The sequence below is a fragment of the Apus apus genome, chromosome 7, assembly GCF_020740795.1.
Source record: "Apus apus isolate bApuApu2 chromosome 7, bApuApu2.pri.cur, whole genome shotgun sequence".
In the NCBI taxonomy this organism is placed as follows: Eukaryota; Metazoa; Chordata; class Aves; order Apodiformes; family Apodidae; genus Apus; species Apus apus.
In genome coordinates this window covers 2,380,139-2,403,727 of record NC_067288.1, presented here as the reverse complement: position 1 = coordinate 2,403,727, position 23,589 = coordinate 2,380,139, and the positions used below count along the sequence as shown (strand labels likewise).

General features: G+C 37.4%; 1 protein-coding gene across 7 annotated transcripts in view; it reads left to right on the top strand.

Annotated features, from left to right (window-relative positions):
* Window positions 1-23,589, top strand: part of RABGAP1L (RAB GTPase activating protein 1 like) — a 246,130-nt gene that overhangs the window by 2,534 nt on the left and 220,007 nt on the right. For 6 of the 7 annotated variants that reach the window (XM_051624379.1, XM_051624383.1, XM_051624382.1 and 3 more), the window contains 6 exons: window positions 16,744-16,911; window positions 18,024-18,216; window positions 19,877-20,087; window positions 21,911-22,085; window positions 22,404-22,564; window positions 23,217-23,327. In XM_051624379.1, the coding sequence (XP_051480339.1) occupies window positions 16,777-16,911; window positions 18,024-18,216; window positions 19,877-20,087; window positions 21,911-22,085; window positions 22,404-22,564; window positions 23,217-23,327 (986 nt within the window). In that variant the 5' untranslated portion in view covers window positions 16,744-16,776. The remainder of the gene's footprint in view (window positions 1-16,743; window positions 16,912-18,023; window positions 18,217-19,876; window positions 20,088-21,910; window positions 22,086-22,403; window positions 22,565-23,216; window positions 23,328-23,589) is intronic. The other variant, XM_051624380.1, reaches the window with a different exon arrangement.

The window sequence follows — 23,589 nt, the reverse complement described above, 5'->3', positions numbered from 1 at the left end:
CTCTCCTTTGCATATCCTTTCTTCTTCATAAACTTTTTGTTGATTAATAATTTCAAGGAACAATCTGGACGTTGTTATATAGGGGCTTTTGTAAATTCATCAATCTCTAATTTAAGAGCAAAGAGTTGTATATTGTTATTACCTCTGCTGTAATTGGAAGGCTGTTTCAAGCTTGATTTACCTTAGTAATCACACAACTTCTAATTTCCAGCCTAGATTAATTTGTCATTGGATTATACCCATTTTATGTACACGGTGGACTGATAGGTTATATTGGCACTTTTGATCTTGGTATAAAAGTAGCATCACTCTTAAACAAAAGGATGCAAAAAGTAGTTTTTGTCACAAAGTGAGATTGGTCACAGCCTTCTGCTTTCCTTGTCTTGTCATCTCTGAAACACAAGTCAGGGCATCAAAGTTGTGGGTGTTTGTTTTTTTTTTAATCAGGTAAGCTTAAAAAGTGCAAAATTGTTCTGATGCTGAAAACTTACGTTTCGTAGTTACTGGGAAGGCACAGTGGTACGAAGGGAAGAAGTTCTAAGGGCAAGTAGCTAAGAGTTACATTTACATTTCTGTTTACCACATTGGATGCATCGTTACTGTATGTTCTTATCCTTCTTGGTCATAGGAATGGCTTTCAGGAAGATTTGCTCCCTGTTCCTCTTGTGGACTGGATGAGGTGATCTGGTTAGGCTGAGTAATCTGTATGTAGTTACCTTCATCCTTCTTCTTGCTCTTTATGTTGGGTGAGAAGGTTGCCTTTTTTCCCATCATAAGGAATCTCCCCCAATCTCATGGCCTTTCAAAAAGTGGTAGTGTGGAGTCTCTCAGTGACGTTGGCCAGCTTCCTCTGGACTCTTAGGTGCATCCCATCTGGTCTCAAGGAACTTTTGTGTTTCCAGTTTCCTGAAGTGCTTCCAAACTCTGTCTTCCTCTTTCAGAGGTAACTTTTTACTCCAGCAAGTTCTGCTATTGGGATCAGGGGTCTGGGCGGCTTGAGGGCAGACCTTACTAGTGAAAACTGCCACAGAAAGACGTAGAGTTTGCCAGCCTTTTTCATCTCCTTTGTTACTATGCGGAACAGGGGGAGCACTTCTTCCTTAGCTTCCCTTTTGCTGCTGATACTGGAATCTGGCTTAGAATTGTGGAATCATTAAGGTTGTAAGGGACCTTAAAGATCATCAAGTTCCAACCCCCCTGCCATGAGCAGGGAACTCTACCACTAGATCAGGATGCACAAAACCTCATCCAGCCTGGCCTTACAAACCTCCAGGAATGGGGCATCAGCAACCTCCCTGGGCAACCCATTCCAGTTTCAAACCACCCTTATAGGAAATAATTTCTTCCTAATTTCTAACTTAAATCTCCCCTCTCTCAGTTTAAAACCATTACCCCTTGTCCTATCACTATCTTCTCTGATGAAAAGCCCCTCCCCAGCTTTCCTGGAGCACTGGAAGGTGCTCTACGGTCTCCTTGGAGCCTTCTCTTCTCTAGACTGAACACCCCAACTCTCTCAGCCTGTCTTCATAGCAGAGCTGCTCCAACCCTTTGATCATCTTGGTGGCTCTTCTCTGGACCTTCTCCAACAGGTCTAGATCTTTCTTGTGCTGAGGGCACCAGAACTGTGCACAGTATTCCTGGTGGGGTCTCACCAGAGCAGAGTAGAGGGGCAGAGTCACCTACCTCCATGGCCCTGCTGGCCACACTTCTTTTGATGCAGCCCAGGATGCAGTTGGCTCTCTTGTTGCCCTTCATCCCATCCAGCTGGATTTTTCCTAATGCCATCCTTGGGTTCACAGGCTGAGTCTCCATGTTCCTCTTGGGTAGCTGCTCCCTGCTTCTGCCTTGTGTGTGCTTCTGAAGCAGAGATCAAAACTGTTTAATTGTACCCTTTCATATTTAGAAGTATCTAAAACTTTGGAAAAAACATTATTTTTTTAAGGTCTTGGTTAGTAAATGTTTCTAGCCACAGTGTGAATTGTTTGAGTGAAAGATATCCTCCTAAGAAGCAGTAAGCATTGCAAAGCTCTTGTGATAAGGGAGTAGTCCTGTCTAAAATGTAGAGTGCAACTTGTACTTTGGAGACAAAACAATGAGAAAAATGAACCATATTTGCTTTTTTCATAACTAGATGCGTTTGAGTTTTATATTTCTCAGTTACTGCAGAAAAAAAATATGGAAGAGTTGTTGAGTTATAGTCTGTGCAGACAGTTTTAGACAAAGTACTTAGTTGGTTTAAACCCTCTGCATATGCTTGACGTTGGCTGCAGTTTCTTAACTGGTATGAGTGCTGTGATTTGTGCTGATGAACTTTTGTTGACTTGGCAGTACCAAGGTAAAGCCTTGGTTAAAGGCTCTAATATGTCAGTTACTGGTCTGAATAGGTCTTAGGTATCCATGTGGTCTAGAAATGTGTTTTTTTACCATGGTTGTGAGTTCTGAGTTTATTTCTACTATAGTAAAAAAGTATTTGAGTGGAGTTAACATTTCTATGCAAAATAATGCTCAATAACTGCTGTAGTTTATAGTAAAATTGCAGTCTGCACATTGGCCTTTAGATTGTGATCTTTATTTTACAGCTTTGTGGCTTAGTTGCTCAAATTCTTTTTATCTCCCATATGATTTCTAAATAGGAAAGGCTCAAAGGGCAGAAACAAAAAACCAAAAAAAGGTATTTTTAAGAACCAGTAAATTGTCAGGATTTCAGTCAGTGACTGAATATGGAAGTGGATCTTGAAGGCTGTTTGCTAAGTGGCTGCATGTGATTTCCATGTTACTGTTGGGCTTAGAAGTAACTTGCTGTCTACCTCTCTATTCACCTCCCAGAAATTTAATTGAGGATGAAGCTGTCGCTGTGCCTTTTCAGTTCTCAGACATTTGTAGGCAAATCAGTGTGAAAATAAAATGCAAATAATCCTAAACTGATACATTATCTTTGTGTGTGTGCATTTAGACACAAGATGCAAGATCCAGAATTTTAACTTAGCAGTAGGTAGATACATTAAATAAGTGGCTAAACTTTAAAAATAAACTTGCAAAAGTAAATTGTAGGTTTTTTCTTTGTACTAAGGTTCTCGTGTATTTTGCTTTATGAAGAATTCAGATGCTTCAAATGGATACTTTTTTCCTGAGGAGCCTGAGTTTTTTGAGTAACAAGAACTAGATTATATAATTTAGACTGAGCCATATGAAATGCATGTGTCAAAAAGGATTTGTTTTTTCCCCATTCTGGGAACCCTTTGTTTTATTTTCTTCCACTGGTGTATACTTTCATTATTTCCTGTTATTTTGAAGAGAACTCTCCCAAGTAACTAGTTGGTGGTGGTGCTGCATAAGCAATAGCTGTCCCCAGTCCTAGCTGCTTGTTTTAAGCTCTGTTCTGTGCATTTATTGTGCTAACATAAGTGCTTGTGTAGCCAAGTGTTGAACTGGTTGAAGACCTGTTCTAATCCTCCTTTCTTTCTCTGGAGTTAATTGTCAGTCACTTCAGCTGCCCGGTCTTGTTCAGTGTTTAGCTGCTGGGACACTTTTGCAATCTTGGCAGAGGAGGTGGGTGTAAGGGTTGATTTTATGGTATGCATGAGGATCTAGAGAGAGGACGTTGCTCAGGATCCTGAGGTATCCAGGGGCAGAACAGAGAGGGATCTGTATTCCCTCCCATCTCCTGCCATACCCCCTAAAAGCCAGGAGGGCAGGAAGGCCCCTCTTCCTCCTTCCTGCCTCTTTTTGCTGGTCCTGCGGGCAACTTGGAGAGAGGCTCCTTCCTGCTCTAGATCTTTAGCTTGCCATGTGCTCCACAGGATCCAGCTCCATCAGGTGCTGGGAAGAGCCCTGGCCCCTTTGCCTGAGTAGGCTCTGCCACCAGGGACTTTTGAATGCTTACATCAGTGACCATTAAAATCGGGTTTTGTATATATTTATATCTTTTTCATTATTATCCCATGTTACTATCCCTTCCCTGATTATCCCACGTGTTACTATCCCTTCCCTGTTCTATTAAACCTGTTCTACTTTTAACTTTCAACCTTGAAGTCTCTCTTCCTTATTCCCCTTTTACCTTCCCCTGGGAGGGTAGGGGGGAGTAACAGAGAATCGTTCTCTTGTAGTTTGGTTTGCCCTGACCACTAAGCCAAGACATTGGGAAGAGCTGCAGCTCTTTTTGGCAGTTCTTTACCTACTGCTTTTTCAAGATTTTACTGAAATACCTGTAGCTTGTAAGTATTAGCATTTTCAGCTTGAATTTAAATGCTCATGAAAAACAGTGGGAAACAGCAATGAAGTTGAAAGATAATCTTTTGTTATCTAACTGTGCCAGCAGTTGGTCTGGGAGTAAAACTTGAATTGGAACTCGGATCAGGCAGCACCGTGAAGACAAGGCCTTGGAGATTTGTCCTTTCCATTCATGTAACCAGAGTTTGTGTTTGCTCACAGAGGTTCATTTATATCATAGGAAGGTATTTTTATCTGTTATACTCGATCCTAAATGTTAATACTTGAGTAATTAATGTTGGCAGTATAAACTTCCACAAAATTGGGAGAAATCTGGCTAGAAATCTTCTTGGAGAGAAGTGTTCAATGATTTTGAGGGAACAAGAGTTAAGGAATGAAAGTGACTAAGAGCACAGTAGAAAAGCCAATAACTGATATGTAGCTTGTTTGCAATGTTTATTGGTATAGGGATGTATAACAACTGTGACAAGAGAGGGGAAGGAGTTGATAAAGATGTCCAAGAAAACACTTTGTCAAGCCCCAAAAGAGTAATGTGAAGTTGGCAGTTCCCCACAGCTGTTGTGGGTGCTATATTTGCATTTGATCCTTATAACTTCCTTTTTTAAAATTTTCTTTCATTATATTGAGACATCAGAAAGTGAGACTGACTATAAAAGGGTCAGACTGAAGTGCAGTTTAGTATCTAGCTTTTGATGGTAGCCAGGGACTTCAAAGGGTATAAGACAAATACAAGTGATCCTTCTTCCAGTAGACCCTCCCAGTTTTTCTCCCTGGCATCTGTGATGCTTCTGATTTTTCACAGAATATTAGAGGTTGGAAGGGACCTTGAAAGATCATCTAGTCCAACCCCCCTGCCAGAGCAGGGGTTCTTCCTGGTAGTAAATGAACTACTGGGGTCTGTGGAGAATGGAAAAAGCAGTACAGAAAGCTAATGTGAGGTGCCACAATAAGATGACATTCTTACGCTGTGCAGATGTGCAGTTAGGACAATCTGTTTTGCTGGGGCTTCTGAACAGGTAACTTGTGATTTTGCAGGAATGGGGCTTGGATGCTTTGCTGGGCTTTTTCAAGACTCAGCTTTGACTTGAATGTGTGGTGGAATCCTGGTGCTCATCTGCTTGCACTTTGCGTGTTGGGTTTGGATTCCTGGTACTGTAGGTGGTTTACTTCTTCCATGGGTTTTTCTCTGGTGGTCCCAGTGTTACCTGTTCTAATGCTTTAGCTCTGAGGTTGTTAGGGGTAGCCCAACTTTGTTACTTGCCATTTCTCAAGTGTGTTTTTAATTTTGCTGGCTTGTACTGTGTCTAGGGGCTTCCTAACTTTACATTCTCCCTTAATGGAGACCAAGGGAGTATGTTGAAAATACGGTTGTGGAAAGGGTATGCTTATAGAACTTGGTAGAATATTACTTTTCTTACTTCTACACATTCCTGTGGATTTCATATTTTAGATTAGTTGTCTGTAACTTCCCCCCATCGTTTCCTGAAGAAAAAATGTTTTGTGAAAGTATTTAGTATGTACACATCTATAGTAAGCTTCCTATCTGCGTTTAATGACAGCTGTGTATTGCATGTGTTGAAACAGAGAGTAAAAGCATGCTTACATTTGGGAAGCTATCTTAAACTTTGAAAGAGAGAGACAAAAAAAAAGTTATAGTAGTTGCAGATACAGCTTTTAGGCTTCTGAGGATTTCTTGTTTTATGCAAGCAGATGAATTTATTGAAATAAAAATATAACACTTAAAATTCAAGCTACTCTGGATAGCCTGTCTCAACAGACAAATACTGGGTTTGTTTGTGATTGCTGAGTAACATTAGACAAGATGGCTGCATCAAGAAAAGAGATTTTTGCAGTTACAGTTGGTGTAAGCAACTACATTGTATTATTTTAGATACCTTTTCCCTAGCAAGAGCTTATTTTCTCATTTTTATGGACTTGTCTACATGAGTCTGAGGCTTACAGCAACTATAATGTATCAGAGTCATTCAGTGTAATGAGCAAGGTGCGTAAGATCTAGATAAGGGTGATCTGGCCAAGAGGTGAAGTTGTTTGTTGTGGTTTGTTTTTTTTTTTAAAAAGATGTTTTTCTATGATCCCAGTGATAGTTTCATCATAAGAAGGATATAAATGTTTTTTTGTCATTACATTTTAATACATATATTATCATTTAAAGCAATTCTACTTACCAGATTTGATTACTGGAAAAAGCTGCAAAAACAAACAAAAAAGCTTCCTCTGGCAGCTCCAGATTAATTTGTCTATTGAAAACCCTTGTTCCTTGTCATCGATTAAAGGTGGCTTTAATGAGTTTTCTGTAATACCTTGAGATGTACTTATTAGCTGTTTTCAAGAAAAGTTTAAAACAAGAATATAAGAGAGTGATCAAAGATCTTACCTGTCTTTCGATTAGATGGGGTTTATTTTTTTAAAGTTTTGGTTTTTTTCCCTTGTCAGGCAGTGTCTGGAGGAAATACTGAGCTTAAGAATTCCTTAAGTTTTCCAGGGTTTGGAATGAAAAATGTTTTGGAAGGGAACATTCTGTAGAGCATCTGCAGAATCAAGCTTGTATGCAATCTGCCATAGTGAGATTATCTGTACACACACACCGTTCTTGGGTGAGAATTTGAAGGTAACTTAAAGCAGTGCAACATAAAAATCTTCCTTTGCCTGATTTTTTTTTTTTCTTTTTTTCAGATAATCAGACAGCTTGGAAAGAATATTCCCTTTTTTGTTCAGAATTCTAAAATACTCTTAATAGTTTATTAACTAAATGAACAGGTTTTTGCGTTGCCTTTTTGTATAGTTGATTTTTCATCCTACCTTTCCAAGCAGTAGTTTTTCCTTGAGTTAGTATTTGGAGTAATTTGATTAGAGAAGTTGATCACAGAGAAATCTTCTCAAAGAATGAAAAAAAAAAAAAAAGAAAAAGTTCTGTTTCCGTTGAAGAAGATAGACTTTGTTCCTTGATATGTGTCTTTCAGAAACTTTGATATGTACTTCTCATGCCAGTTCCTGTAGTAGTTTAGGTATTTTGCCAAGTTTTTAACAGTGATCTGCATGTTGAGGCCAAACATCGAGGCCTTGTTTTTCTCTTCTTGATCTATGACATGAACAAATTGTTTTGATTCTTCAGACTTAAATGGAAAAACAGCAGAAAGTGAAGGAAAGCCTTATTTCATTTTTTAATTTGATTAGATGGGACAGAGTGGTGTGTTAGTATGAGATCTTATCTGATCACATAGTGACCTGTTCTAACCAATGGAAGATTGTATTTCTATTTAGGAAACAGTTTTATTGTCTTTTATTAATTTCCTTTCTCCGTTTTCTAAAACCTGTCAAGGCTTTTGAAATTAGCAATAGAGCTGCATCACAGAATATATTTATAAAAACTTGCCCTAGGAATGTGGAGTGTCAACAGATTAGTTCTGGCACACAGAAAGTGTTAAGAATTTACTGAGCAAATAAAATTTAGAATGCTAGTTGAACCACTACACTTTATCATGTGTAGGACTAAGATGGTACTCACAAAGAGGGTAATTTAGTGTGACTTTTAATTGTCATGTACACCTTTTTGTATTTCTCAAGATTCAAACAGTTAACTTTCATGAGGTTTCACTTTCAGTTAATCTTGTTTTTTAAAATAACTGATTTCTCTCTCTGTGTTTTCATGTTATATCTAAATATTTAAACTTTCAAGTGACAACCTAGAATCATAGCTTGGATCCTAAGGGATTTAAAGTGTGTGGAAGTATTTATTTTTAACAAGAAGCTTGATTCTGTTTCATATTTTGTAAGGGAATATCTTTTTTCCTTCTAAAAATCTTGGTTTCACAGTTGAGATTGGACAGTTCTGATGCAGAAGCAGTAGAAATCTAGATGGCTGCAAATTAAAAATTAAAAATCACAGTCCTTATGATTTTGGAAAATCTGTGACTGAATAATATAAAAATAAGCCTGGTGTGTTTAATAACTTACAAGTCATGATTATCTTTGAAAACTACTATAATGAAAAACTTAAGATGGAGGAAAATAGCTAAAGAAAACAAGCTTAGAAGAGAACAGGAAACATTGTCTAACCTATCATACAGTATCATACATATATCAAACAGTGCTGGCCTGTAGTTCAACAATTTTGAGAAGTGTTACGAGAAATAGAAATCTCACTGTCCGTGGCTGGCAATGAAAAGGTGACTTCTGTGGTTAAGAACAACACATTACAATTTCAAGTTACATCAGCAAAACCTAATATTCTCAAAATTCATGTTGCAAATCTCAAGATTTCAAAAATTAACATTCAGGATTTGAGGACCAAGGATTTTAGTAACTCTGAAGGCAGTTGGAACCAGGCAGTGAATCAAGATTTCTTGTGTGTTTTACCGATGTTGGAAGCGATGCTTTATAAGGCACTTGTTTGGCAAGGAGAAAGATTGGCACCCTGGATCACTCCTGCATTGTATCATCCTGCTGTTCCGTATGGTCTCTTGTGCTTTACAGTATGAATATATATATATATTTTTAGAAATGGTACACATGAATACTGACTGATAACATCTCTGAAGTAGCAGAAGCCTTCTTATTTACACTTATTTCTAAATTGTACTTTTTGGAAAGGGATAGGGCAGAGAAATATTTTACTTTGAATTGGCAAAAAAGAAAATGTATTTCCTTAAATTGGTTAAACACTAATTGGACTACCTAGCGTTGATTTTACTTGTAAACAGCATAAACAAGTATATTTCAGCAAGAGGCATTTATGCTGGTGTAATCTGTTCTTCAATGGATGTTTCTTACACCACTAACTTCTGTGTGTCAACTAATGCTGGGCCTGAATAATTGTTTAAATGTTTTTTAAAATCCCCATAACCTTATTTTTAACGGTTTTGTCTAGAATGTAGCTTGTCCTTGGTTCCTCTTTATTTGCTTAACTAAACGAATTTAAAAAAAAGGAGGTATCCAACTCGATGAGAGGCTGCCTTTGTAGCTGGCAGTTTACCTGATACTCTGACTTACCTGAACTGATCTTTCATCTAGTGCTCATTATGCTTCTTCCACCCAGTATGTAAATTTAGGGGTTCAGATCAGTGGGTTTGTGTTGGTTTTAAATGCATTTCTCATCTTCCTTCATGCCCTTGACTTCTGGTGATTGATAATCTCTGCTGAAGAGGAGAGATGGTTCTGCTTTGTTTGGCTGTAAATGTCAGCCGTTTCCTTGTCTGAGTCACGCTCTGCCTAAGTACCAACCACATACCTACCATTCCTCTAGAAGGTTTCTTCAGCCTGATGATCTTAACTTTAAGATAAATAAAACCAATATTTTTCCCTGAGCTAGTCCAAACTATGAGTCTTTGTAATGTTTAAAGTGGAGGCTTATGCATAATCCAGAGATTCAAATCAGGAAACCTATTTCTCTGCTTTGTAATAAATGGCTCAATATTCATGATGTGTGTTTAAAAAGTGCCGTTTAAAATTTAAGATAAGGATGTAGGATATTTTTGAAGGAGAACAGACATTTTCTTATTTATGTTGATCTCTTTTGATTCTGTTTTCCTTAAATTGTTGTTCCATGGCTGCAAGATTGACGTGTGAATACAGTCTGCAAAACCTCTGTATCTAGGCACCCAGTACAATAATTTAAAACAATTTGCTGTCCATGAACAGACTAATTATTTGCTCTTGCCTATGTGGTAGATGCTTGCTTTCAGAGAGGAGATAGTGTTGCCAAATAAGCTGTGTGTTTACTTTGTAGTTGGGGATTTAAAAAAAAAAATATTTGGAAAGACACTTGTTCTTAATGCTGCTTTCCTGGAAATTAGAAGAGTTTTATGTACTTACATGTATTTAAAAATATAGTAATACAGCAGTCATCTCTCTGTATTAGGTTAATTTTAATCTTGGGAAACAATAAGCCGAGCAAATGCTTTGCTTATTTTTCCTGTATGTGCTCTATGTAGTCTTACTCTTCCAGAGATAAGACACTGGGAAACAATTTATGGGTAATAAATCAGTAGTTAGTATGAACATAGACATGTAGCTTCTTATATAAAGATTACATAAATATAAATTGACATTAAGGATAAAATTATAGCACTGCTGTTGTCATTGAGATTTAAACAAATTGATTTTATGATACCTTGGATTTTCTTTTGCATATGTGTCCACTCAATAAAGGGTTTGAGGGAAGATGGTTGCTTCTTCGACATGCAATATAACACAGAATTTTATAAGGTTGTTTAGTCTTTCAGTGAAAAAGCATAGCAAAGCTAAAGCTTTGTGTATTTAAAGCATTTGTTAGCTTTCTGGGGGAGATGTGCGTCAGTATCTGCAAGCACTGAGGGGGGAGAGCTCTGTGCCTCTCATTAGTGTTAGCGAGCTCATGGGGTGAGAGCTACAGTAACAAGTAGTTTTGACACATTTCTGAAAAGTAAGATGCTGTGGTTGAGACACCCAGTTATATAGGTGTTTGTGTGTGTTTAACTGTCAGTGTTTGTCCAGCTTCCAGTTCCCTAAGCAGCAAGTTAGGATGGAACCAACTCACTTCAGTAAACTAGAAATCTGAGTAATGTAACCTTTTGTGATTTCAAGTTCACTTAGCTGTCTTGTATTGTATTTTGTGGCTGAAAAAAGGGAATAAACTATGCTTTTCAGTGTACATTTGTACTTCAGACATCTGTTAGCAGAAGATGAGTATCTGCATATCTGTATTGGATCTTCCTCTTCAGGAAAGTCCTAAAGATTCCCTTGAGGAACCTGTTCTGAAAATAGGTCGAACTTATTTACCAGTAGCTTGTTTGGGGGCTGAGATGATCAGGCAAACCGATTTGTATGTCTTTGAAAGCCTGACTTTAACACGGGACCTGATTTTGTTTGTCTGATAAAAGAAATTATGAATTAGCCTGCTCTTGATTGGTTTCTTTCATGAAGGCAAGAAGCTTTCTTTTAAAACATCCTTTTTTTCAAACCAGCAGTGAACTTGAGCAGTAACTTAGAAATATTTGTTGAACACAAACTGTAACTGAACACAAGAATGTCTGGTAACTGCTTTAGAAGACTAGTTCATATAAAAGTTGGTATTTACTTTCAGGGACTATTTTGATGAGGAGGGTTTTGGATCAGGTCTGCAAAGCAGCTCCTTTCTGTAAAGTCAGTGGCTCTACCTTTGGTTCTTTTTCTCCTGTGATAATGACTGTGTCTTGCTAGCAGTGCTCTGTCATGAGATACTCTGCCCAGAAAACTCAGGGGCATACACCCCAACCTAGGTGTTTGTGTTTCTGTATGTATGTGTTCCTGCGAGTCTGGATTCTGTATGAAATACTTGGGAGAATTAGGGAGAGAAGGAGCACTTCTGTCCTGTGTCCTTACTCTGATTCAGTGGTGAATCCACCCAAGTTTTCCAGGATTGCTCCTCTTCAGCTTCTTTTTCTCTTCTGTCACTTAGGCTACTTTATGCAGGGAGCTGCAGTCAATGTGGGATGCCTTTCTGGAATGAAGTGGGGAAGCTGCTTTATTTGGGCCTCCTGAAGCTTAGTATACTGTATGTATGTGCAGCTAAGTTCCGGCCTCTGGTCACAAAGCAGCTATATTCCATGTATTATGAGAGTTTGCTTTTATCCAGGACTTTGTATAAGCAAAACACTGGGAATTGAAGTGCAGCAGAAAGATTAGGTGACTTGACCAACACTACACAATACAGCTTATAGAGAAAAGCAACATCTTTACTTCAGTCATTCTAGTATATCTACAGCTTAAGATATTTTTCAGAGCAAGATCCACCCATCCCTTTCCCCCTCCCCCTTTTAAAACTAGGAAAGTCTGTTTAATTGCTCTGTATCTCCAAAATCCTTTTGGTCTGAAAATCTGTTTGTCAGAAAGCTTAATGTTACTGTAACAAATTTTAATCCTTTTATCATAGCAGGCTTTATTTAGCTGAGTTTAGAAACATCTCCTCCTGTGTATTCGCTGCTGGGTTTCAGCATTTTTTTTCTGTGATATTGTTAATCAGAGTATACCACAAAAATTATCTTCTCTATAGGAGTAAGCATGAGTATTCAAGATACTTCCTCTATAGAAATTACTTCCTAGTGGTGGTAGTACGTACTTCCCAGTGTTGCTTACTGTGAAGAGAACTTTCAAAGCACAATTTGATGTAATCTTTCTGAGGGTGTTGTTGGAAGAGTGGTTCTGACTCTTGGCTCAGGTTTGAGATGTTCCCATCTGGTCTAAGGTTTCAATCCATGAAGCAGTGTTGGCAGAACAGGTGGATTCACACCTTGACCATGTTTGTTTATTTGGAACTAAGCTGCACTAACAACTTAAACTGAGCTGCTGACCTTGATGCAGAAGTAACTGAGATGCCTTATGTTTGCTGACTTTTCCTGTCCCTGACTGTCAACCCCTCTCTGCTGGCTACTGCCCTCCCAGTCACTTTAAGCTAATAAAGGAAATGCCAAGTCCCTTTCATCAGTATTCTGAGACAACATTAAGCTTCAGGATTGTGTGCTGCTAACTTCAGGAAATAAACTTAATGTGATTGTGGACGTTACAACTCTGTGTTCTTACTGATGCAATCGAGTAAATTCTTACATTCTTAACTTTCAACTTTTTATCAAAAAGGATAATAAAAACATGAGACTTCTGAGTTTACTAGTAGGGCTCTGTTCTTAGATTTTGTATGTGACTAATAGGTGACAGTCTTTTTTTTTTTACTTTTTGTAGGAAAAAGGAGAGTTCAAGTGTGTAACTCAGTAATCAATAAAAAAGGAGTAAGTCCTTAGCAGACCTAAAACTAATGAGAAAGGGGAAATGAAATAACCATCCACTGACTGGAGGTGACTGGAAAGTCCAGAATGCACCCTTTCAGATATTCTAGTCCTTCCCTTCTTCAAACAGCCTTAATGTGTGATTCTTTCAGAGAGTCTTCATTCTTTTTACTGCTTTTCCTCAAGAGTGCTTTGCGGAAGTATTAGATTATGTGCCTTTCTAACATAAAAATAAAACTTTCCTTCCTAAGTAGTTTACTGCTAAATATTGGTGTAAATCTCAAGAATCTTCTTGAGACTCACAGCTATATTCTTAAACTCTGACATGAGCTTTACTCAAGCTGTTTAATTTGAAAAATTACCTGATAATGAATTTTGGTAGTTTGTCTCTGGCATTAAAAACTTTTTTTCAAAGATAGATAATAAAATATTGTGTATAAAGCTCTTCGTTTCTAAATAGCATGTGACTAGAAAGGGAGAGGAAATGAACAGTGTTCACTCTGAGATTTTCATTTTTAGTACACACATTTTCCGTGAATGAGCTAGAGTACTGCTATAAATTTGTCATATGGTGAGTTCTCCAGCATGGATGTCAAGAGGTTGTCTTAGCAGAAGACTTGAGTGGTTTGTAGACTTGTTCTTGTAACTGTACTTGTGTGACCTGAAGAGTGTAGAACTGCATTCTTCTGGCTGAGGCTTTCACTTCCTGAATGCCTGATCTGTTCGTGTTCATGTTTTACTACTAAACTGAAGCTAAGGTGTCTGCTTTGACTGAAATGTGATAGAGGGCATTCACCTGAGTAACACTGGTGGCTGACTGGAGCAGGCTATAATGAAAGGGGATTCTGGAGTGGTAATTTATTTAGCTCATGTAGTTGTGTGTGGAAAAAGGTATGTGTCTGCACTGGATGTCATGGTTTAAGCTCATTGTAAAGACAAGCTCGAAGTGCACCCTTAATGACATTAAAGGCCTTGAAACTCAAATGCAATTGCAAGAATGTGTATGGTATGCTTTTAAGTATCTGATCTGAGTAAGAAGCTCCTTGCAGTCATCTAATGTTTATAATATTTCCTTTTATAAACATTATTTAAATTGAGGAAGTAGGAATTCTCTTAAACTGCCTTTATCCACATGGGGCAAGAACAAATAGTTTGTATGTCAGTATGTGTCTTTAGTTGCATTATAATAATTTTCTTTGGCTTTACAAATGTTACAATTTCCCTGACTTTATTATGGAAATACTGGTACAAAACCTTTTCCTAGTTCACAGTGTGCCTGTAAGTTCATAGTTTGCTGCAGAAATAAGAACTGGTGTTATGCTCGTTAGCAGCTTGCATTTGTCTTTTAATAATTAATACAGTGGAGCCATCTTATTTTGGAGTTGCTGTGTTACTGTCTGATAAGTAAGTACAAAAAACAAACTTAAAAAAAACCAAAATAGACTAAACCACAAAAAAATGACAAAATAGTGTATCTTGTGATCCCTTCTTTCTGCAGATGTACTACAAGTAGTGGTGAGGCTTCATCATTGTCATCTTAAGTAAGTGGTAGGTATGGGGTGGGAGGGTGAGCAGCTTCTGGTAGACTTGATCTTTGCTCCTGAGCTGACTGACAGTCTTCCTCTGCTGTTTTCTCCGGTGATGGTGTAACTGCAGAGGTAATGATTACTCAGGATCAGCTGTTTTTGGGGAGCATAGTTTTGTTCTTTCATTGCCTTCAAAGAGTTCTATTATAATGGACCTTCAGTTTTGTATTGAGGATTTACTTAGAAATTAATACTAGTTTTGAGCTAAATTTGCTGTTTATTGCAAATAATACACAATCTCTTCAGCCACATTTTTACATGACATTTGTTAAAAAAATACTTGGAGTTAATAAACTGTTAATAACATAGGTAAAATCTAGTGTGTTAAAATTTTCTTATGTTTGCCAGAAAGATCTTTAAATCAAAGATGCTTTAAAAAAAAAAAAAACTGAAACAAAACTTTCTGTAGTGCTAAATCCACTGCCTAGACTTGGGTGGAGCTGAAATTACATCATCTGTCTGAAAAATGCTCCTGCTTGTGAGTTCATGCTTAGTCTGGAGATTGAAAAGGCAACAGAGCATGCTAAACTCCTAATCCAGATTTGTAATTGCTCTCTGAATTATAGCTGGTTTTAGTGGCTTGTGTGACTTCTTAACCAGTTTTTATGCTGTACAAGTCACCTATCTGATGAACTTGAGTTCTTTAGTTTTTCTGGGATTTCTGTGCATAATATTCTCTCTGGGTTGATTGGTAAAACTTGTGGCTAGGTTAGGAAGAAGGAAAACCTTTTTGTAGAGCTGCCAAGTCTTTGAAAGAGCTAAGGTATGTTCACTGTAGTTTCAGAAGTGATACAAAGTATTTTTGTATTGAAAATTGATTTCTGGTAAAGTTGCTAAGCTGCCTCTACTGGCATTAAGTAATGTCTGTTCAGCATGGTGCATGTCTAGACCTTAATTTGCATTCTTTCCTGATCACTTGGTGGTTTGGAACTGGAACTGAGAAGGAAGCATGGCACAGTTCTACACCTTGGTACTGCTGTGAAAGGCAGTGTGAAGCTAAACCTGTTGTTGTTCACCAGACACAACAGACATTTGGTTGAACTGTCCCTCCTGGGGCACTTTCCAGCCTTGCAAAGATGACAATAGCAATTTCTCCCCGTGCTATATGTGACTCTTCTGAACTCTGAGTCTTAAGCACAATAAATTCCAACACTCAGCCAGAGTAGTATTTTTCAGGAAACTAAAATGGAGACAGACTCTATTTGGAAGTGCATGCTGTTCATCTGAACATTTATTTTCTCTTTTTTTAACAAAGAATATAAAAACATAGATCCATATAAAATATAAAAGTCTAATATGCAGTATTCTTCATTCTAGCTCTTGATTCCCTAAAGAATCAAGGAGACATCTGAATGAAGGTAGCTGATACTGTCTGTATTTGGTGGATACCTACATTAGCTGTCATCATTCTGAGGGCTAGGAATGGTATTGGTTCTGTATTTTTAGATGAACTTGTATATAGGCTGACCAGTATTTTTCCCTTTTTTTGTTTCTAGATTTATTTTTCACTGTGCAGACAAGGGAGAACTTGTTTTTTGTTTCCACAGTTTTATTCTTGAGGTTTTTTTTTAAGTGGTGTGGCAGTTTCAGTTCTGGAGGAGAACTGAGAAGGGTGTGATTATGGTTTAGTATCATCTTTGACTTAATCACCTATAGATAGAAGTAATAATCAAATCAACTCTAACATAATCGATGACCAAATACGTGTTCATGTGGAGAGCATACAATCTGATATGCAGTTTTTGGAAAACTAGTCTTCAGGTAATCTGTATCTTCACACAGCCTGCATGACACTCTGGGTAAAAAATACACCTGTATGAGAGAGAGTGAAGGGCAGGAGTTAGGGAGGTAGAGGGATCAGACTTTAGAAGATTGAAAACAAGGGAGGTGGAAGCTCCAACATGAACTTCCTCATGTGTTATCCATACACATAGATAACAGCCACAGCTGTTAAATCAGCTTTTTTTTTTTTTTAAACAAATGCCCTAAAAATAATACGTGCTATTTAAAAACAAGATTCCTTATACCAATGAAATAAAAGCTTGGTGAATATAGTATAATACATTCATATAGCTTCAAGGATTATATTATTCCACAATATTTTCATGTTACACCTATCAAGATACTGTTTACAACTTCAAAACTAATTATTTAATATTTTTCCTTCTTAGGTTCTTGTGGCAGGGCGAGAACACTGACCTGAGATGGAAGTCAAAACATCATTTAGCAAAGGCAGTAGGATTCCTGAAACTGTATCCACGTTAATTAATGAAGAATTTGTCCTGGTTCATCAGCAATCTGAGGGCACCTCTGGAAAAGATGAAAGACCTCAGCTAAAGGTCTACTATTGCTTTATTTTAAATGTGTAGTAAGATTTGTATTGATGAAAAGATTGCAACTTCTTTTGAATATTTAAAGATACTTCTCTGTGCCTGAGGAGAGTCTTAGACTGTACATTTTATTCTTGCTTATTACCAGCGAAATTTACAACTCAGATTAAACAAATCTGCCCAAATGTGGCAGTTCAGTTTTTCTTCTGTTAACTTCTTTGGGGTTCAGCTTTGTTAGTATTCTGTGGATTTATACATTTGTAAAGGACTAAAAAGTTATTTTCAAGGAATGATCTTCAGATTAGAAATACTCTTTTTTTAGAGACCAGAGACTGAATGTTAGTTTCAAAACATGTAATTAGGCTGCACAGGATTAGACCACAGAGAGTCTTGGTTTTTAGTTTTTAATTTAGTTTTCCTGCTTAGTGCTATTTAGTCATGACTAAGACCTTTTCAGAAAGCTTTCTGCCTCTAAATAGCAGAATATTTTAGCATTTGTGTGACAGCTGATTGGTTAATTACAAATTTTCTCACTTGAGTTGCTGTAGCTGATTTACTGGCTTTGGTCTGAATTCCTTGGTAATTATGTCTGAAAAGAAGCAGGTGAACTGGAGGTAGCATCCATAATAAGACTTTCTTATGGGCCATGGGTTTATTTGGTCTGAAAAGCTAATACTTGTGAAAGGCTGTATCTTTTTTTTTTCTGGGGAAAGTGTCTTGCCATTTTCTTGCATTTCCTTAGACTTGCATCCCTCCTATGTGTGGGACAATTGGTGAAACAACTGAAATGTTGGATATGACAAAGTATTATTTTCTTTAAGACTAATCTATAACAACATTTCTTGATCTTTGTTCTGAGTGAAGTATCAAAATACACAAGCCTGTTGTTTTAAGGGAGCCCTGTAGTTTTTAGATGGATGGTTGTTGGATTAGCAGTGAAAATATTTGCTTTATATGTAATGGGTTGGGACACTGGATTATATTTGAATTAATTTTGTTGATTGTGTTTTCTTGTTCACAAAATTTCTTAACTTTTGCAATAAGTAAGACTATATGTTTGATAAATAATAGTGAAAGTAAAACTAAAAGTACCTTTAAAAATTACCATCTCCTACTTACAGGTGTTTTCAAATGGAGAAGATCAGCTGGAGAAGGCAATGGAAGAGATACTGAGGGATTCTGAAAAAGACCAGAGCAATTTCACTCCTCTCCAAGAAGGTTCCAGTGATGCAGGCTGCCAGGCAGCTGGAGATAAGTCAGCAGGTCAAACAAATAAGCCCTCTTTGCACCTTGCTTTAGACCCTTCTACTACAGGTATTGCTAAAGTGCAAATCATATATGGCAGGGTTTTTTTTCTCTATGCAGTTTCAAATTAATTTAATATAAAGCTTTCTGGAGCTTCATTCCAAAACTATACTTGGGACCTACACTCCTTTTCTGATTAGTTGGGGCTCATAGACCAGAATAGATCATCAGGTTGATAACCTGTGCTGCTTTGTTTAGTCAAGATCATTTTCGTTTTATCTCCAGCTGTGGATGAGCTATGGCAAAGTATTGTGTAACTTGGTGACAGCACTGCCTGCAAATGAAATGTACCCTGAGCAAGCCTATAAACTTTTCAGCTCTGGTTCTTTCACCAGGTGTCAGTCAGGACAGCTTTAAATTTGTTATTTGCTAGAAATGATTGTAGTAATTATCTGGTATTTAAAGTTTTGGTGAAAAATGGAGGACTGAAAGCTATTTATGCAAACACTATTATATATGTTTTATGTAAAATATGTTGTAGCTTTAAAAAAACCTATATATATGTAAAAAAATCAAAGGAATTCGAGGCTGTGGCCATCTCTGTGGGCCTTAAATTTAAATTCTTTTTCCTCAGTAGTACTTTGGTGGCATTGTATCAGATCATTCCCATAGCATCAGTATGGGAAGTAAAAAAAAAATGTTTTATGGTAGAACAAGGTAGACAGTTTATGTATAATGGAAACACCCTTCTCTTAATTACATGTATGCTGTATTTTTGAGAAACTCACTTTACTGGCTCCCTGTTTGATGTGTTCAAACAGAACACAACTCTTAGCTTGAATGAACAAAGAAATAATTGTAGATACATTCCACCCCCTACCTCATAAGGTTAATTCGATTTTGCAGCCTTTAGGATTTAAGTATTATAAAAATATTAGGTATACTAATAAGAAATAGAAATGATGCAGACTGCTTAGGAGAGGTTTGGAATGTCTCTGGATATACCAAAACTCAGCTGATGTAGTCTTGAAACTAGCCCTAATCTAACCTGGTCTGACTTAGAGCTGGAGTTAAGACTAGATGGCCTCTACAGGTCTTTTCCAACCTAGATTATGCTAATTCCATACTTAATGACTTTTTATTCAGTCTCTCCTCTTGCTTCTCAAATGTCAAAATGCCTTAAAAAAAAAAAATACACCAGAAAACAACAGCAAAAGTCCCAAAAAATCCCTCAAGATCACCCTTGTCCATAGTAGTTTGATAGGGGAAAAAGAACACTTCTGCTGACTAGAGGAACTAGAAACAGCTCCCTGGTGGTTTCATGCAGTTAATGTAGCTCACCCAGGAATGCAAACTACATTTGTTAATTGTACACATGCTGCCAAGACATGAGAGAAATGAGAATTAGAGGCATCTTCATGCAAAATGATGAGTAAGAATTAGAAGGAGGTATAAGTAAACGATTGAATATCTAGGAAACAGAGCTTAAAGAATTGTGTTCTAGTGCTGCTAAACAGAATCAGAAGGCAATTTGTCCCTATGCCATAATTGGAAATATATTAATATTAAAATACTAAGCTGCCAGATGGATTTCTCACTATTGGAGCTGGACTTCTGACTCACGTGTCCATTCTCAGAAAATGTGTCAAGTTTTGCTATGGAACTCATTCAGAAAACAATGTGTAAAAATAAATGCAAATGCTTATAGAAGTGGTTTCTCCATTTTCAGAAATCTCTGCACCAAGGCCATCTTCTCCCAGCGAGCCCCCAGAAGAGGACAGCGTATTGTTTAACAAACTGACTTATTTAGGTTGCACAAAAGTGTCTGCCCCTCGAAATGAACCAGAAGCTCTACATGCCATGGCCAACATGAAATTCTCAAGTCAGGCCCCTTTATCTGTAACACTGTATGTTCCAAACATTCCAGAAGGCTCTGTAAGGTAAAGTACAAATGTTTCTTTTGTTACTTGCAGACACACAAAAGGTGGATTTTGACTTTGTTTCTCACACAGGGAAGTAGATTTGTTGGATTTGTGCCTAAAGTTCTTGCAGAAGACAATTATTTTTGAGAAACTCCTCTACAGCAATGAAATGCATGCTCAAATTTTACATGCAGTACGTAGCGGGTAGTAGCAGCTCCCAGAGTGTCAACAAAAGCGCCTCTTTCTGCCCTTATCTCTCTTCAAATATGATAATGAGAGACACTGGAAAGAGAAAGTGGATAATGCCTGTCTTCTCCCAACCTCCCAAGTCTGTAATCACCTCCAAGGAAATATTCTTTGACCTTCAAGCACGTATATTATTTTCTGCCATTTTGCTCTTTGAACCCAGTGTGGGATTTTGTGTGATGTTGTGGCAGTATTTCATTTGCCTAAGGAAATTATGCTGTGGAAATGTGTGATGGCAGCTGTCACATAGACACGAGGTGTTAGGTGTTCTGTACCTATTTTCGTAGCCATTGTGGCCATTCAAGAAGGTTGCTTTGCAACTGAAACCCCAGGTTCCTTTGGCCTTTAATTGCACAGAAAATCATTAAGTGAAGGACTGCCCAAGAATCTGCACAGAGCTGTGAAGGTCACACCATCTGTGAAATAATACACTCCATCAAAGTTCAAGTGACACCAGTGTCGTATTTGAGAAATGTTTCCATTTTGGGTATTTGTACTCCTGTCATGGGGTTCCATTGAACATGTCCCTCCAATATTACAGTATGCTGAATCTTCTCTGGGCTCTTCTTGCTTTTAGAAGAGTAATCCTTTATTTCATTGTTACAGACTTGGTCTTTTATTCCAGGTGACTAACGGTTATTCACCCTTGATGTGAATGTGCATATGGACAGGTAGCAAAAAGAGGAGAACTGTGTAGCTCTGTTATTCTTTTAAAACTCACTGTCTGGTAGTCCTTCCTGAGATCACTACCCCATCACTTGTCTTTCCAATTTCTGAAATATTCTTTGGGCTCGGTGAGTTTGAGAGCAATTCAAAATTTTTTATGAGCCCTCAGATCTGTGATTAATAATCACCTCAACCTGGCAGCAAGTATTTGTTAATACAGTCCTGTAAGCTGTGCTATATAGTACTGTAGATTCTGGATAAATAATGCTTTCTTAATGTTTTCTTGAATAGATACTTAAAATTATTTAATCATGTTGAATTTTCTTTGTTTTTTGTATGCAAATTGCATTTTCACAGTTGCTGTGGTTTTTACATTTCTGCTGTTACAGTGGTTTTAAACTGAAAGAGGGTAGATTTAGGTTAGACATCAGGAAGAAATTCTTCACCATGTAGTAAGGTGCTGGAATGGGTTGCCCAGGGAGGTTGTGGCTGCCCCATCCCTGGAGGTGTTCAAGGGCAGGTTGGATGAGGCTTGTGCAGCCTGGTCTAGTGTGAGGTGTCCCTGCTCATAGCACGGAGGTTGGAACCTGATGATCTTTAAGATCTGTTCTAACCTTAACCATTCTATGATTCTGTGATTCTGTTGTTTTTCAAGAACAATTGCAGAGCAGTGATGGTCATTGTCATTGACCATGTTTTAGAGGTACTGTTGTATGGAGAATAAAAGAAATGAAGACAGTGTTAGAACCAGAAACATTTTAGTTTGGAAAGCCAGACATTTCTGTTCCTACTGCTCATCTGGTGTACTTGAATTTAGAAGTAATTACTGTTTAGATATTTGTTTATCTAATTGCAAAAAAACCTTTTTAGATAGGCATGTTTGTTTTACTGACCATTTCCTTTGATCTTCCCTGTTCTTTCCTTGACAGAATAATAGATCAGTCAAGCAGTGTAGAGATTGCTTCTTTTCCAATCTATAAGGTGTTGTTTTGTGTGCGTGGACAAAACGGGACGTCAGAGAGTGACTGTTTTGCATTTACTGAAAGCAGCTGTGGAACAGAAGAGTTCCAGATTCATGTTTTCTCCTGTGAGATTAAAGAGGCAGTAAGTATTAGATGTTGAACAGTGACTGGTAAAAAGGATACACAGACCGAAAAGTACACTATTCAGGTCCTCTAATTAATTGTGTTCCTAATCTTGTAATATGTATTAACTGAGTGTGACATGAGCAGTGAGTGTGACATGAATGGATATAGATCTTGTTACTGACTTTGCTTGGTTACTGGGCACCCCATCTGAATGTTTTGTGCTATATGAGGCATGCTTTGTGTTCAGTGTTAGAGGCAAGTGCCAGTAGTTTTATAACCTTCAAAAACACATCAGAGTTTTGATAAAACTGTTCATTCTTCTCCTTCTGTGCAGGTCAGCAGAATTTTATATAGTTTCTCAACAGCATTCAAACGTTCTTCCAAACAAGCATCTGATCATGTTAAGGACTTCATTCTTCCTACTCCAGATAGTGATGTGTACACTTTCAGTGTTTCCTTAGAAGTCAAAGAAGATGATGGAAAGGGAAATTTCAGGTAATATGAATGAGAAGGGAAAAGTAGAAATCTCTTTGAAAAAAGCTTATAGCTACTTGGAGAACGCACAACTACTACTTGTTATTAAAAGGTAGGCCTGTGCAAATGATAAAGATAGTAAAAAGTCTATTAAGAACTGTAGTCATACTGATTTTCTTGAGTAAATACAGTCTGGTGGTGTTTTTTTCTTTTTTGGACATATATTTGTTAAAATAAGCTACTGAATTCCAAGTGTATTCAAGATTTAGAAAATGTAAATTTCTCTAAGCATTAAAGGAGAGAAAGGTATTCTTTGCCAGCAGTTAATTATGAGATTTTTTTTGAATGAAAGATAGAGTTAATTCTGTGAAAATACCCTGTTTATTTTTTGCTTCTTAGTCAGTTAAGAGCTTGTTTTCTGCTTTAAAAGCCAAAATACCCCATGCCTTCTTGGATATGTTTGTCTGATAAATCCTCTAGATAATAAGCATCCTAAGTGTGAGCCTGTAGTCTGTTCCTCTTCAGTGCTGGTGTATTAACTTGTGAATAAAGGGTAGCTCTCTTGAATGAGTTGAACCATTATCAGTTTTAGTGGGCTGCTACTCTCTTTCCCATATTTAACAGTTACTCTTCTATACCTGTGCTAAAGAAACTTGTTTCTTTATTCTTATAGCCCTGTGCCAAAGGATAGAGATAAATTATATTTCAAGCTTAAACAGGGAATTGAGAAGAAAGTGGTGATTACAGTTCAGCAACTCTCAAACAAAGAACTGGCCATTGAAAGGTAAGATTCTTGTAAAAATAATGCAGGTTAAGTTTTGGACAGATGGCATTTAGTGTTCTTTTCCCTGGCTTTGCAAGTTGTGTGACAGAAAAAAATAACAGCACTAACAAAGGAAGTATTATTGCACAATATAATTAATTTTTAGGCATGCAGTTCAGTTGTAAATTTCTTTTCAAGTATTTGTGTGATTTTTAGATGGAAACAATAAACAGAGCATGAAATGCTCAAACATCCTTGGTCTTTTTGCCTTATAATTCGTTTT